A 16,415-nucleotide genomic window follows, 5' to 3' on the forward strand; every position below is an offset into this window, starting at 1 on the left:
TGGTATTTGATTTCTTTTGGTACCATGTATAACTTGGACTCTTAATCTGAATATCATGTATTATCCGATGCTTACCCTTAAACTGAAAATACCAATATCACAAGGATACTATATTATTTCTTTAAACCAGTAGCCTTTAGCTACGGCTTTCTGAGACACTGTGTACCAGAACGTTTAATTCTATTGGAAAATAGCAGATTTCCCAACTTTGAAAATTACTTAGATCTCTTGTCCATTAGCTCACTTCCTTATCTAATTATGAATTTTTAAAATAAGAACCTCCCGTTCTTTTCTTTTTTTCCTTAACTCTTCTTTTTCCTATCATGCTTAAAATCGAGTGGCATGCTCTAGAGGTGAGCGCTTTTTTTTTTTTAAAGATTTTATTTATTTATTTGACATTGAGAGACAACAGTGAGAGAGGGAACACAAGCAGGGGGAGTGGGAGAGAGAGAAGCAGGCTTCCCGCTGAGCAGGGAGCCCGATGTGGGGCTCGATCCAGAACCCTAGGATCATGATCTGAGCTGAAGGCAGACGCTTAACGACTGAGCCACCCAGCAGCCCCTAGAGGTGAGCTCTTGAGTACTAAATGAAACCTGTTTTCTTTGAAAATCCTTATTCCCTTCACCTCATATCTTCAAAACCAGTTTGTACTCTCTCTCAGGAATTCCCTGAGATCTTGGGCTTCAGGAAACCATTGGACCCCTAGAAGATACACACTTGCAATCTTTAAGCTCAAACTTTTTTTTAACCCCCCTGCCCAATTTTCCTGCTTAAATCCTTCCTGTATTTGAGTGTGCTTGGAAACGGTTACATTTGTCAACATAGAAAGTAAAATTGTCCTATTGTGCCTCGTGGTGAATACTTTCAGTATAGTGACTTCACTACGGTTCTGGCTCTTTACAGTGTTAAATATATAAGATAAACTCATAAAAATTAATATAATTTGACAATGGGGAAGGAGTTTATTTGCAAATTGGTTATAAACACAAAGATGGAGTTTTTGAGATAATTTTCTGCTTTGGTCTATTCTGTCATCTAGAAATAAGTCAGTAGTTAAAAATCACATGTATCTAACATGTTTCCTGTATGTAAAGATCTGACACCTGGAAGTGTCTCCAGTTTTGCTCTGGAGACTTCTTTCTGTAATTTTCAAAGATAAATATTGATAAGGTTAACTTCCTCAGGTTTTACTTCCTGGGAAGTAGTATGGAATTATATTCCTTTTAAGTGACATTAAGATACATCCTAAGAGTTTCGGAGCCAAATTTATAAGGAGAATAAAATTAGTAAGAGGTGGTATGTTACAGAGGCTTTAGGACCACAGAGACCAAGATTCAAATCCCTGCTCTGCCATTTTCCACCTGTGGGTGTTTGAGCATGGTGCTTCACCTCTCTGAGTATCAGTTCCCTCATCTCTAAGTGGGACCAATAATTGTTCTACCTCCCTACGGTTGTATGGTGATTATTCAAAATATTTAACTTTGACCACCACTCCTTTCCAGCTCAGCACCAGCCCCCCCAGGACTCTATCTTGGTCAGCTTTTGCTTTGTAACAAACCACCTCAAAACTCAATGACTTCAAACGATAATCATGTGTCATTCATGTACCCAGGTCAGCTAGGGATTGGCTGATCTAGGCTGGGCTCAGCCACGGCAGCTTGCCGCTGTGGCTCTGTGTCCCATGTCGCTCATCCTTCTGGGACGCATGATGATGGCTAGTTCATAGTGATGGCAGAAGTGCAGGAATGCAGGAAAAGGAAACCCACTGTTTTTCCTTTGTCGGGAAATTGAGATTGCAAGAGTAAAATCCCAATTGCACAAGTGTTTTTCAGGCCTGTGTTCGTGTCATGCCCACTCATATTTGACTGGCCAAAGCAAGTCATATGGCTAAACCCAAAATCCAAGGGTGAGGAATTGTACTCCACCCCTGGAGGTGACTCTGTGTGTGTGTGTGTGTGTGTGTGTGTGTGTGTGTGTGTGTGTGTGTTGACTCTATCTGGACATTAATTTACCATGGACTCCCCCTCCCATTAGTTCTTCAACACTACTAGAACTTTCAATCAGTTCTTAATGGTCATCACCTCTTCGTGTCCTTACTTTTCTTCTTATTTTGTTTACATTTTATCTAGTTCTAAATAATAACTACTCCAGAACCCAGCCTTGGTCAAGGACACCTCTCAGTGACTCAATTCCTGCACTGGAAATGACCATGACCGAAGCAAACCACAGCCCTGTTGACTGGGCTTTTTAAAATTGACCACAAACCTCAAGGGGGCCCTCAGCACTGCCTGGAAATCTGTTTTTCCCTTCTTGGTAAACTCTCCCACTTGGCTCCCCTTCTCCCTTCAGCTCCTTATTTCGCCTAGGATAGAATAACTTCCTTATCATTTCCTCCACCAGTGTCTTCCAACTTGCCAGCATCGACATCCCCATGCTCTCCTTTCCTTCCTGTTGACAGAGATGAGTTCTGCTCCTGCTGAAGGCCAGACCTCGTGTGCGCGCTGACCCCATGCCTTCCCTCCTGCTCTTGGTTCTCCCTGCCCTCTCCTACCTCATCCCTGTTAGCTTGCAAACCTGCTCTTCCAAGTCTCATCAAATCCTCTGTTGCCCTCATAGGGCTCTCCTGTTATTGCCCCCTTTGTTGCAAAATATCTTAAAATAATTTCCTTTACTTGCTATGCCTACTGTCTTCTATCCTCACTTGAACCCACTACAATCAAGCTGCCCTTGCCAGGGTCACCAGTGGCTTCCATACTGCTAAAATCCAATGGTCCCATCCAGTAATGCTACTTCTGGGTGTATACCCAAAAGGAGTGAAAGCAGTGACTTGAAGGGATATGTGTGTGCCCGGTGTTCATAGCAACATTATTCAAAATGTCCAAAAGGTGGAAAAAATCCAAGTGTCCATTGATGGATGAATGAATAGACAAAATTTGGTATATCCTGACAACAGAATATTAGTCAGGCTTAAAAAGGAAGGAAATTCTAACTAACATGCTGGAACATGGGTGACCCTTGAAGACATGACACAAGGGAAATAAGCCAGATGCAGATGGACAAATATGGTATCATTTCACTTATTTGAGGTCCCGATGGGGGTCCCAGGGCTGGGGGAGGGGGAAACAGGTAGTTAGTGGTTCATGGTTACAGAGTTTCAGTTTGGCGACAGGAAAAAGTTCTGAAGATGGGTGGTGGTGATGGTTGCACAACAGTGTGAATGTATTTAATGCCGCTGAATTGTACACTTAAAAATGGTAAAATAGGGGCACGTGGGTGGTGCAGTTGGTTAAGAGACTGACTCTTGGTTTCAGCTCAGGTCATGATCTCAGGGTCCTGAAATGGAGCCCCATGTCGGGCTCCACGCTTAGCATGGAGTCTGCTTGGGACTCTTTGCCTCGCTCTCCACCCCTCCCCTCTGTTCTCTCTCTCTCTCAAATAAATAAATAAATCCATAAAAAAAGGTAAAAATATTTAGTTTTATATTATGTATATTTTAGCACAATAAAAAAAGTCCAACAGTTCATTCTCCTTTTTGACTCACGTGGTCTCTTAGCAGCGTTTGACACAGTGGATCACTGAACCTCTTTTTATTTAAATAAGAGCTTTTTTTGAGATATAATTTACATACCATAAAATTCAAACAATTGAAGTATACGATTCAGTGGTTTTAAGTACACAGAGTTGTGTAATCATCACAATCGATTTTAGGACATTTTTGGCAACCCCCGCCCCCCAAAAACGCTATACCATTAGCAATCACTCACCATTGCCTCAGCTGAATCCTGCCCCAGCCTCTGGCCATCAGCAGTCTACCTGCTGTGTTAGATACGCCTACTCTGCACATTTCACTTAAATGGGGTCCTACAGCGTATGGTCTTTTGGACTGGCTTGTTTCACTTAGCATAATGTTGTCAAGGTTCTTACATGTTGCAGCATGTGTTAGTACTTCATTTTCTTTTATTGACAAATACTATTCCATTGTATGGATGTGCTGTGTTTTATTCGCCCATTCATCAGTCTCCACTTGTTGGCTCCCGTGAATAATGCTGCTGAGAACGTTCACGTACATGCTTTTGTGTGGACGCGTTTTCATTTCTCATATTCTCACCTTAAAAGGCATTTTCACTTAACCTCTGGCACGCTACTGTCTAAAAGATCATCTCCTGGTATTATATTATTTTATTTTATTTTTATTTTTATTTTATTTATTTTTAAAGATTTATTTATTTGAAAGAGAGAGAGAGCATGGGAGCAGGAGGGGCAGAGGGAGAGGAGAGAGAAACTCAAGCAGACTCTGTGCTGAGTGTGGAGCCGATGGGGGGCTCGATCTCATGACTCTGAGATCATGACCTGAGCTAAAACCAAGAGTTGGACTCCAAACTGACTGTGCTCCCCAGGTGTGCCTCAACTCCTGGTATTTTAAAATTGATGACTTCCTCTTCTGAAAAGAGGACTAGGTCTGGCCATTTAAGCTCTGGAAAGGATCTCCTTGTTCTTTTCAAATTCAGTGTCAGAATTTTGGTTTAAAGACACTTTAATTGTGTGTTTTCCTGCTAAAGGAGTATCACTCTAACTTATCTACTAAGGAAATGAGTTTTAAGAACTTAGCACGTGCTTTTCTGAGGGAAAAGTGGCCAAGCTGGTTGGCCATTTCTTTGCCTCTTAGTTCCCGGTACCACAAAGCAAATGGCCAAATTCCACTTTCAAGGAGCTGATAAGACAAATTGAAGGCTTTAAAACCCTTATCAGAGCTTTTAAAGATGTGAGAGGTTGGTAGAGGTGAACTCGAAAAGTTCTGTATACTTTTGAATTTAGGACAATTTTAAACAATCACATATGAATAAACTGAAAGTTTTCCATGGGAAGCTTTATTGTGATCTTTTTTATAAAGGATCTTATTCCTTCATTTGTTTGATAAGTGAATTTTACATTGTTGTCTTAGGTTTTTGTTTTGTTTTGGTATCGTTTGCTTCAAGTGGGGTATTTTAAGCAGCTCTTTGTATTTTCCATTCTTCCATGAATTGTGTCATGAAGCTATATATTTAAGTAAAGTTCACTTTTAAAGAGTATAGTGGGTTGAATGATGTCCTCCAACGGGATAGGCCCATGTCCCAACCTCTGGAACCTGTGAAGGTGACCTTATTTGGAGAAGAGTTTACAGATGTCATTAAGTGAAGGGTCTCAAGATACGATCACCCTGGATTATCCAGATGGTTGGTAAATCCAGTGATGAGTATTCTTCTAAGAGACCAAAGGGGAGAAGGAGGGACAGGTGACATGCAGATGGAGGCAGAGATTGGAGTCGTGTAGCCAGAAGCCAAGGAGGCCTGGAGCCACCAGAAGCTGAAGGAGGCAAGGAAGGATTCTTTCCTAGAGCTTAGGAAGAGGCACGGCTGTGCCAACACCTTGATTTCAGATGTCCAGCCTCCAGAGCTGGGAGAGAATGGATTCCTGTTTTAAGCCACCACATTTGTTAATCTGTCATGGGCAGCGCTAGGCACCTAACACAAAGAGAATGCTGATTTAATGGTTTTGTAAGGGGACAACTTCTTTAGTGACAGAGGGATAAATTCTTTTGTTCTGTGAATTGCTTGAGGCCCTCGTTATTCCCCCTCCTGCCGCCGCTGCTCTGCCCCCACTTCATTCCCCTCCATCCCCCTGCCTCAGCTTCTTGGTTCCGCTCCTTCCAAGCGCTGCCTGAAAGTTCCTAGTTACTTCCTGTTAGCACATTTCCAATTTTCTGGACAATCTCTTCTTTCAGTGGGACTGTGGGCTTTGATCCTGTCCATTGACATGGTACTTACCTCTTTAGATGGCCAGGATGGGGGTCTCAAATTCAAAATGTACAGGCATTCTGGATGTATGGAAAAAAAAAAAACAAAACTAAACTAACACCCAAACCAAAACAAACCACAAAAATGCTAGAACAGAGTTGAATGTCTGGAAGGAGGTATGACGTGGTGACCAAATTCTCTGCCCAAAGGGGCTGTTTCTACTTAGCTCCAGGAATTATTGCCACAAAGCATTGAGAAACTAGTGTTGCCAGATCTGATTTTTTAAAAGAAGTTGGAAATCTGGATTTTTCTGTAAATCCCCTGATTTTTAGATAAGGTAACTAACTCATAGTAAGGAAACAAAACCAAACCTCAAAACAACTAGCAAAAAAAAAAAAAAAAAGTATGTGTGTGTGTGTGTGTGTGTGTGTGTGTTTACCAAACAAAAACATATCTGTAGGCCCCACTGGCCCATATATTCCATTTTGTGAGGGGACCCTCTGTCTTAGGATGTAGAGGTGGTGGGTAGGTGCATTGCATATATTTCTTGCATCTTTGGGGGCTCTTAAAAAAATCTCCCATCTCCAATATGCTAAGCAATGTAAGTGTCCTCAAAGTTTTCTAGGTCGCTAATGCTTTCCTGAGTCTGCCTTGCCGAATTTAACAACACAGGGACAGTCTGACATGTTAAATATTTTATTCACATTGTTTACAAACTGTATCCACCTGGAAAACACATGAGTCCAAAAATAGATTATTTTACAGTAATTCACATTTTTTTTTTTTTTTAAACACGTTGCTTTTGAAGTGAAGCTCTAAGCACGGAGGTCCTCAGCCTGTGTCGTGGTTCAGTGCCTGGTCGCACGGGCTTCCCGCCCTGCTGGAGCAGCAGTCCCTGGGGCAGGCCACCTCATTGTAGGTCCCTAATGGCTTCCCTACCAGTGAGCGCTGAGAAGGTGTCAGTGCAGACTTTAACCCGTGAACATTTACTGATAGCAATTCACTGTCACTACCTCTGTCAAGGAAATACGGTTTAGAGCTTGAGTACATGCCAGGAAGACAAAACAAAGGAGACTTCTCTTGTAATCAGCCATGACAGAGTTGTCAAGACCTGGCCAGGTCTATAAAGGTTTAGCGTCCGGGCACAGACAGAAGCAACAAGTTACAAGTTTGTGGTGTTGAAGGCTTGAATCAGAAACAGTGGTGATTTGGAAATCGGCGCAAGTATCCATTGACTAACTCTGCTGCCCCCACCACCAGGAGAAGGGGGGAATAAACTCAGCAGGAATTAATCATGTGCCTCATTGTTAGTCTGTGGCTCTAGAAAGATGGCTGTGGGAGTTTTGCTGAATGGCCCCAAAGGTGCCCAGGTTCCGAAACTTACTCTTAATCTATGCTACATCCAATCATGTCCCAGCTTGATGCATTCGCTCTTTTTATTAATTAAGAAACTTTTCTATGGCCTTTGACTTTAATAATTTAAAATCTACAGTCGGTTTGTCTTACCCACATCTCACCCCCTCCTACCATACTAACTACCAAAGAGTCACTTTTCCTGCTTTCCTTTGCAAGCTGCCACAGTTAAATACGTGAAAACTTTTGAGCCTTTGGAAGGGGAGCACTGGATGAGTCTCAGATGGGAGACGCGGATCCTTTTTCTCAGAGGAGCACCGATAGCACGGGCTATTGTGTTTCCGCAACTCTTGATGAGGGAAGGAATGTTTGATCAAGGTACCACAAAAGATCATTCCTTCCTTCCCTTGGGTGAGAAAAAAAAGAAGGAATTCCTTAAAGGGTTGCTGTCACCGTGGGAGCAGACAACAAGGACTCTGAATCCAAATGTAAGCCGAGAGATGGAGAAATTTTATCAGCACATTTGCAGGTTAACGACAACAACAACAACAACAAAAGACTTTCAAATGTCTATTGCAATGCGATTGTTTTAGAAGACAAGAAATCCGTAAAAGGAGCTTGATGACGAGCAGATCATAGCTTGTCTTCCTGCCACCCATGTGCATTTTTTCCAAATTTGTACACTAGCCTTCGGTCGACCCGTTCCAAAATTCCCGTTTTGTAGTAATACCTGAGAAAGACAGCAGAAGAGCAATGTGGGGAGGCCTGCACCCCAGGAAGACGACAGAACATAAACACTCTCCTCCTTCCTCTCCAGTGACCAGGCTGGTCTTTGGTTACCCTGGTATTTTCACACCCTGTTATCAGCTTACACTTAAACCTTTCCCAGACACCTCGAAGACTAAGCCTCACCACACTCAGATAAAAACGCGTTTTGTGTGTGTATGTGTGGGACGGCCTGCATTCAGCGTGACCCCCAGGGCCGCTGCCAAGAAGGAGAAGGACAGCGTGTCCGTTTACAAGCCATAATCCCACCTGTAACTAAGAACCAGAGTGTTGTCTTATGACCTTTCGATTATCAAGGAAAAGGCTGCAAAAACAGTTTAGTTTTCCATGGCTGGCCGTTTTATATAACCCTGCCCGAAGGCTCATGGGCATTTCATGCTATTAACTCACCTCAGAGCTCGGCTCAACTTTTCATACGTCATTCTGTCATTTTTCTTCCTTTGTCCCCACATCTTTGCCAGGGCTTCTGACTTTACCACCCGAAAAATACCTTGTTCCCTATCTTCCCATTCCAGAATGCCACAGTTTTCTTCAGGAGAGAGAAGCAGGTCTCGCACAAATTCCCATAAATGAGAACTTTGGAGGCCTTTTGAGAAGGAAAAAAAAAAAGTTACTTACAAATTAAAAAAAAATTTTTCTTCTAAGAGTTGTACGATTTCTCATTAACTCATGAGGATTGCTGCTTTTTTAATGGGATTATTTTCCATATTATGACCGAGTGCTGTACTTGGACCCTTCCTGGGCTGTAAAATGTCTGTCTTCTATTAAAGCAATCATAAGGGGCGCCTGGGTGGCTCAGTCAGTTAAGCGTCTGCCTTCAGCTCAGGTCATGATCCCAGCGTCCTGGGATGGAGCCCTGCATCGGGCTCCCTGCTCAATGGAGAGTATGCTTCTGTCGCTACCTCTCCCCCCTGCTCATGATCTCTCTCTCTCTCTCTCTCTCTCTCTCTCTCACACACACACACACACACACTCTCTCTCAAATAAATAGACTCCTAAAAAAAAAATAAAGCAACCACAAAACACACATACAGGGACACCGAATTTATACCGACTAGAAGCACTGTGGCTCCCAGCCTGTCCTTGGTCTGTGGAACTATGGACTAATTCTTAGGAATTAATAAAATGACAGTCAAATGATCTTTCTGACAGGCAGTATGGTGGTATTAAAATCCCATAGCCACACCTGTCTGGGGGGACCAATCCTACAATGATGTTTTTCATGAAAAGCTGGTATTTCTCTTGTTCCATTAGAGCTGTGGTTAAGATTGGTTCTAGTGTTCAACTGCCTGGGGCTGGGTCCTGAATTCACCTCTTCCTAGCTCTGTAATCATAATCTCTCCAGTTATCTGTAAAATGGGATCAGAGGAGTACCTACCTCCTAGCAGAAGTTGGAGGATTATGATTTAACACATATCAAGTGACTGGTACCAAGCCTGGCAGAGTTGATTCGGCCCTGGGTAGCTCTGTGTTAGGGGCGGGAAAGGCTAGGAGAATTGCCAACACACGGTGTTTTCTCTACTATCGTCCCTGAGTACTCAAGAGAGAAGGACCCTCAGTAGACCAGGAGAAATAAACCCTTATTCAGAAATTCACCATGGTTAGACGATTTCTTTGCTTCGTCATTTTAATTCTACAACACATTGTCCAAGTGAAAAGAAATGCGATTTTGATAACAATTGATAAACGTCAACTGCTCTGCTGTCTTCTTTGGGGAACCCCTGGTCCCCTTCAAACATTCAGTGTCAAAGCTTATTAGAGTACTTTGTCTCATGAATGGTTTTAGGAAATTAGAAATGAGAAAGGGCATCTCTACACTTACTCGTTCGACTATGACTGTGACAGTCTTGACTTTTGATGCCACTCGTTTTCAAGCAATTAGAATCAGCATCTGCAATAGACGAGTTATAGCAGTAGAAATGGTTCAGACCTCAGATCACACCAAAATGAGCCACGATGAACTGGACACCTTTGCGGTAGAAGACACCAGGTGAGGTGCTTTGGGGTGATTAGTAGGTGGGCGGTGTTTGCCTTTAGGGAGCATTTCTAGTCAAACACTAGGGACCTGCCGGGGGACGGGTTCTGGGCTCTGTGCGGGAATAAGCGAGAACAAGACAGCTGTGGTCCCTGTGCGCGTGGAATTTAAGGACTCACGGGCAAGTTAAAACACAAGTCAGACAAACAAGTTACCCATTGTAGGTGTTATGAAGGAAGCAAGACATGGGGTAGCAAATGAAGGGTGGGGGGAGGGGTGCCCACTTTGGCCAGGGAGGGCCTTGTGTGCGGGAGGCATCTGCGCTGATGTGAGGAGGTGAGCAAGTCTTCGGGGGGGAAGGAGCGGCACAGAGAGAGAATCCGTGAGGCACGTGGTGTGCCCAGAGGTGGAGGGGTAGACGGTGATGCTGGGGAAGCTGGCTGCCGGCACAGCCCACAGGGCCTTCCTTGCAGGCCCATGGTAAGCACTTGGGATTTTATTCAAAGAGTAAAGTGAAGACTTTGGACTTTGACAAGACCCACATTTTAAGAAAATTCCTCTGTCTAGTGTATGGAGAACACACTAGAAGGGACACAAGTAAAAGCAAAGAGACCAGAGCTTAGGAATAGCAGAAAGTAAGGCATCAACTCAATACAGAGCTCAGTTAGGACTCGTGCTGTAAGTAGCAATCTGAGACACTTGCACTGCACTGTTTCAAAGGAGTATATGATTTACAGAAAGACAAAAAAGAAAAAGAGGTGGTGCCAGATCTCACCCTGCCCCGCCGCTCCCCTTGGTCACTTTGCTCCCGCCATACTGGCCTCCTGGCTCTTTCTGAAACTCCCCCACACCTTCCACCCCAGGGTCTTTGCACCTGTCCTCCCTCTGCCCTGAGTGCTCTTTCCTTGGATATCCATGGGTTCAGGCCCTCCTCTCAATCTTTGCTCCAAGTCACGTTCTCAGTGGCATCACACATGCTCACTCCCACCCAGAGTTCTGTATCCACTTCCCTTATTATTATTTGGTTTTTGCCACAATACTTATCATCATCAAACATAGGATATTATATATTTATTTATTTAGTTCACTCTCTGTTCCCATCAGAAGTCAGGAATTTACGTTTCCAGAGGTATCCTCCCAACACCTAGCCCTGAACCTGGCACATAGTAGGTGCTCAGTAATAGTACTGAGCAGTCACTAGACCAGATGCTAGTCTATACTAACCATACGCACTGTATAGTCTAGTAGGCATACTATGCCATAATCACTGGGTGGAAGAACAAGTACGTTGCCAAGCAAAGGAATTGTGTCCCGTGTACCACACTGCTGCCCAGGGCAATCTCAGTGCCCCTGGCTCATGTCATTCCCTGGCTTATCATCCTGCAGCGCTCCCCTGTTTGTCTCCGGGATGAAGGCCGTCACGCTTGTCAGGCCTTTCACAGACTGGCCTCCACTCAGCAAACTAGCCTTCTCTGTTGCTGCTCCCCAACTTCTTCCCTTTTCTTGGGTCAGAGAGTCCCAGTGCTGCTTGGCTTTCTCCTGCCTCAGGGCCTTTGCATGGCTCCCTGATCCCCACTTCCACCCAGTTGACTCATACTGTCCAGACCTCTTCAGAAATTCTTCTCTGAACTTACCCTCTGGGTTAGATCCCTTCTCTGTTCCATACGCCTGTGTGTTCCTTAGTATCACAGCACTAGTCCGACTACTGTAAGGATTCACCTCTCTTTTCTGCTGTACTATGGAGCACTTATTAAATGCCAAGTGCTTGTTAAGTACTTCACACACACTGTCTGCTTCAAGCCCTGCAGCCACCCTGTGCGGGAAGAAACTGAAGCCCAGAGAGTCTAAGAATTTTATCCAGAGTGGTGGAGGCAGGGCTTGAATCAGAGCAGCTCCGTTCCAAAGCTAATGTTCAGAACTCCTTTATCTTGTCTTTCATAGTAGGTGTTCCATGAACACTTCGTGAATAAGGATCAGCTGAGTTTGCTGAGTGTTTAGTATTGCCAGGCACTCGATCTCACCCATGCTTGTGATGAACGTCTATTCCTATCCCCATTTTACATAGAAGTAAATGGGGGCAGAGCAAGGTCGGGGAGCTCACTGCAGCTCATTCACTCATTTGTTCATGAGCATGGAGCCACAGTATGCCCACTGTACCAGGTGCTGGAGGCACAGGCCGAAGCTGGTCTCTCCTCGTGAGGACTTACATCTGGGTGGGTAAGGACATCTACTGAACAAGCGATAAACGCTGAGACTATTGAAGCAGGGTGAGGGTAGGGAAACAGTGGTGAAGGGGGGTGAGCAAGGTTGCACTCTTAGAGCCAGCAGAGAAGACTCCCTGACGAAGAGGTACTGGAGCAGGCAAGCAACGAGCCCCCGGGATATTTGGGGGGCACGGTTCAGGTCACATGCCCGGCTGCTGGAGGAGCCCAACTCTGCCCCTGGGCAGGCCGGCCTCAGAGCCCTCCGCTCTAGTCACTACAGCGCATGTCCGCTCGAATGAACGAGATGAACGCAGGTCTTCAGCTTTCAGGGTCCCTTCTGCACCCTCTCACGGGCTACAGTCTGGAATTGCATTGATGGGGAACACCAGGCCCATGCACCCAGGCAGGTGTGTGCAAAGCACAGATGGATGCCCAGGTGCAATCAGCCGAGGCCGGAGGGTAGCCGCCGGGTGGAGAGGGGCCAAAGCAGGTGAGCAGGGCCCACGGCTGGCCGGTGACCGGAAGAAAGATGGCGCCCTTCCGGCCGGTGGAGTGCACGCTGCCCGGCAGAGCAGACCTCGCGCTGCTGTGACTAATCTTTCGAGGACGAGAGAAAGCACGGGGAGGGGCGGCATAAACCAAGGTGAATTATCAACCGGCGAATAGACGGTAAGCTTGCCCTGAAATGCCAAATGGCAAGAAGACGGAGGGAAAAGGCGCCCTTTTAATTCGTGTGATTTGTCCCTTGTGCTGCGGAGGAGGGCTCTTTGGCTTGGTCGGCGGAGCCCAGGACAGGTCAGTGTGAGGCGGGGTTGGGTGGACTGTGGGAGTCTCTCCTTGTGGGTCTTGCCAGAGATAGTCCTGTTTTATCTGCTCCTAGTTCGCAGGGGTGGCTTTGACGCTACTCATGGGTCCAGTGGCTTGGAGGCCTTGCTCGCTGGGGGTGGCAGTGGGGTGGCCGTGCGGGCAGAGGCATCGCGGCTGTCGCTGAGCTAGCCGGGCTGAGGCAGGTTACCAAGTCAGAGCCGCCACCAACGCCAGCCTGAGGCCACAGCAGCACCATGACCCCACCGAGCTTCTCTGCAGAAGCCCCCGGAGCTCCGGGCGACAGTTCCCCTGGGCTCAGAACTATCTTCATCTCTAGGGGTCCCTGCAGCTGGGCTGTGCCTGGTGTGGGGTGACTGGGGCATGGCCTGGGTTCTCTGCTGTCTGTGCGATTTGGAGAGGTTTGGTTGCTTTGAGACCGGAGACTGTTAAAATGTGGCCAAAGGATATATTTTCAAGGGTTGACTGAAGTCCAGAAGCTGAGATGCGGGCTGGAGGGGCAGTTTCCCAAACCAGCTTACATGTCCCCCATGCCACGAGTGGTGCTATGGAGCCCACGCTCCATGCCAGCAGGAGAGGCTTAGAGCCTCAGGACAGGTGGTTCCCGGAGGTGACCCGAGGCCTGCAGGCTTGGTTTTCCGCCATTTCTACCGTGGGGCTGGGAAAGGGCGGGCGGAGAGCAGAGACAAGTAGAGAGCGGCTGGGTGTGTCACTTGGGTCAGCGCCGCAGCTTCAGAGCTTGTTGGGCCTGGGCTGGTACCCCAGGCCCAACAGTACCCAGTACCCTTCCACAGGTACTAAGTTGAAAATCATCTCATTCTCTGGGTCACTGAAGAGCTGGGCCTAGACCCAGAAGAGTCTGGAGGCTTGGGTCTCAGCTGAGGGGGCAGTGGAATGAGGAGAAGGGTCTGGGGGCATGTGCACCCGTCTGTGTGTGCATGTGTGCACACGCTTGCATATGTATGTGCGTGCGTATATCTGTGTGCATATGTGCACGTGAATGGCCCAATGTACAGAAGCACAGTCTTTGAGAAAATGAGTTGGAATCCCATCTGTGCACTTCTTTGCAAGTCATTGCTCTTCTGGTTTCCTGAGATGCAAATGGGGCAACCATCCTACCTCATGGAGTTAGAATGAGGATCAAGTGAGTTAGAGTACGTAAAACACTGCACCTGGCACTGCCCAGGGCACAGTGCTTCACAGGTGGTAAGGGTAGATGTTTGTCTTCACTGCAGACTGATGGGAACACTACTTGCAGCCCCAGGATGCCAGCTGTCCTCGTTGGCCAGCCCTTGGCCTCTGGCCAGCACATCTCATTTCTGCATTGGGGGGTAACTGAGATCACGAAACATCACTTGGGCCATAGGCGTCGTGATCATATGTCCTGGATTTTCTAGAACAGGCTCATTGTATAATCTGTCGGTTCATTGTCTTCATTGCTGTTAAATTATATGTTGGGGTTTCCGTTCTGGGAAAGCTGTGGGAGAGCCATGGATGGGCCGCAGGGGTCCCGTGGGAAGGCCACGGTTTCCCGGCTGTGGCAGTGGAGGCCGCCATTCGGCAGAGCTGTGGTGCTGCTTTTTCGGTGTGCTCACTGGACCACTTAACCCCGAGTTCAGTCTAGAAACAGTGCCTCTCCTGTTGGTAAGGCTGGGCAGGGCCTGCACGGGGCAAAGCCTGGGGCATCCGCCATCGTCGAGGGTTTGTCTCCGCAGAGATGCCAGCTCAGAGCCCTTGTCTTACCACCACCTCTACCTCCAGAAACTTCTCTCTGTCCCTCCCATCACCTGGTCTGGGCCACCACTCTCACTCTACCTCCTAGCCGGGCTCCTTCCTGACCCAGACACGGCAGTCTGGGGGATCTTCTTAAAATGCAAATGGGACTTCATTGTTTCTCTCTTCAGCGGCTTCCCAGCCTGCTCAGAATGAAATCCAAACTCAAAAGCTGTATGTGACCTGCTTCTGCCCTGCTCTTGGCCTCAGCTTCCACTCCTCCCTCCGCTGATGTTGCTATGGTCTACCAAGGCACTCTCTGAGAAAACTACGATGATGGAAATCTGAGCAGTTGTATGTGGTAGCCACTAGCTGCCTGTGGCTATGGAGTGCTTGGAATGTGCCTAGTGTGACTCAGCAGCTGAATTTTCACTTTATTTAATTTTAATTAAACGTAATGGCCACATGTGGCTACTGGTCACTGTATTGAGCCTCCTAGTGCTAGTTTTCTGATTCTTTCTCAAGGGATCCAAAAGTGTTCCTGCCTCAGGGCCTTTGCACTTGCCACTCACTCCCTGTACCCTTTTCTTCCCTCTTCCTGGCTAACTTCTGCTCAACCTTTAGACTTAATTTAAATATCTCTTCCTCCAGGAAGTCTTCCCTCATCCCTAATGAAATGCAATCTGTTCTCCATCACACACACATAGCACCCTGTCCTTTTCCTTTGTGGTATCATCATACTTAGCCATTACAAATTTATTACAGGGATTATTTGTTTAATGTCTCTCTCCCTTGCTTGCTTTATGATGGAAAGACCAAAGTTGCACTCATCATAGCAGCCATGGCACATAGTAGGTGCCTCGGGCCTGGGTTGTGGTAAGCGTACACTAAATGTTTGTTGAATGAATGAATGAATGAATGAATGAATGAATGAATGAATGAAAAGGGAAAGGAAGGGATGCGTGAGGGGAGGAAGGGGTTAAGGGCTTCGGATTTAGACACACTATCTGTCACCTTCCTAACCTGTCACATTTAACCTCTAAGCTTTCATTGCTATGTGGTACTAGGTCTTGTCTTACAGGGTTATTAGCAAAATTACCTGAAATCATGTTGATAAAGATTCTAGCACAGGGCAGGGCTCATTATAAGCACTCGGTGAATGCTAGCTGCCATTATTATTATTCTAGCAATGACTCTAATTGGGGCTAGTTCTATACTCAGGTAACAGCTTCTTCTAAAGAACGTATGGGACACACTGTTTCTTCCTAGCTGTGAGGGAGGCAGGCTGGCAAAAGACACCCATTTATAGGCAGAGACCTGACTACTGGGAAAAGTTTGGACAGGTCAAACTCTCTGCTGCTTAGGAGTATGGCAAGCACCTCCCCTGGGCTCAAGCCTTTAGACAGACTCAGTAATGGCCCCTGAGCCTCAGGGGGCTCATTTCTTCCCAGGGGCTTGGCCTGGCCTGGGCTGGGTGGAGACAGCAGGGGTTGTACCCGGCAGACCACTGTGGATGGAAGGGAAGGGATTCCAGGCAGAGCCAGAAGCTCTGTGGGAACTTTGTTTGCAGGCAGGAGAGGCTCTGCCCTGGGGCCCAAGGGCGGGGAAACCTCATGGAAGGCAGAGCCGCTCCTGGGAGGGCCGTGGGGATCTGTGGGCCATGGCGTCCTCGGTAAGCCCGCAGCGTGGGCTTTACAGGAGCTGCTGTTCCTGTGCTAAAACTCTGAATGAGAAAACCTGCATTAACCAGATACCCTGAATCCTCAGTTGATCGCTTGGGACTTT

The 16,415-nt window shown here is 46.6% G+C and overlaps 1 protein-coding gene across 2 annotated transcripts in view; it reads right to left on the reverse strand.

Annotated features, from left to right (window-relative positions):
• Positions 1 to 6,438: 6,438 nt before the first annotated feature.
• The window catches only part of ELF5 (E74 like ETS transcription factor 5), a 30,855-nt gene continuing 20,878 nt past the window's right edge, over positions 6,439 to 16,415 (reverse strand). For both annotated transcript variants that reach the window (XM_045808511.2, XM_045808510.2), the window contains exons 5-7: positions 9,736 to 9,804; positions 8,304 to 8,499; positions 6,439 to 7,857 (exon numbers count right to left, since the gene is read on the reverse strand). In XM_045808511.2, the coding sequence (XP_045664467.1) occupies positions 7,761 to 7,857; positions 8,304 to 8,499; positions 9,736 to 9,804 (362 nt within the window). In that variant the 3' untranslated portion in view covers positions 6,439 to 7,760. The remainder of the gene's footprint in view (positions 7,858 to 8,303; positions 8,500 to 9,735; positions 9,805 to 16,415) is intronic.

This window comes from Ursus americanus, chromosome 24 (assembly GCF_024610735.1).
Source record: "Ursus americanus isolate L20-20 chromosome 24, mUrsAme1.1.p, whole genome shotgun sequence".
NCBI lineage: Eukaryota > Metazoa > Chordata > Mammalia > Carnivora > Ursidae > Ursus > Ursus americanus.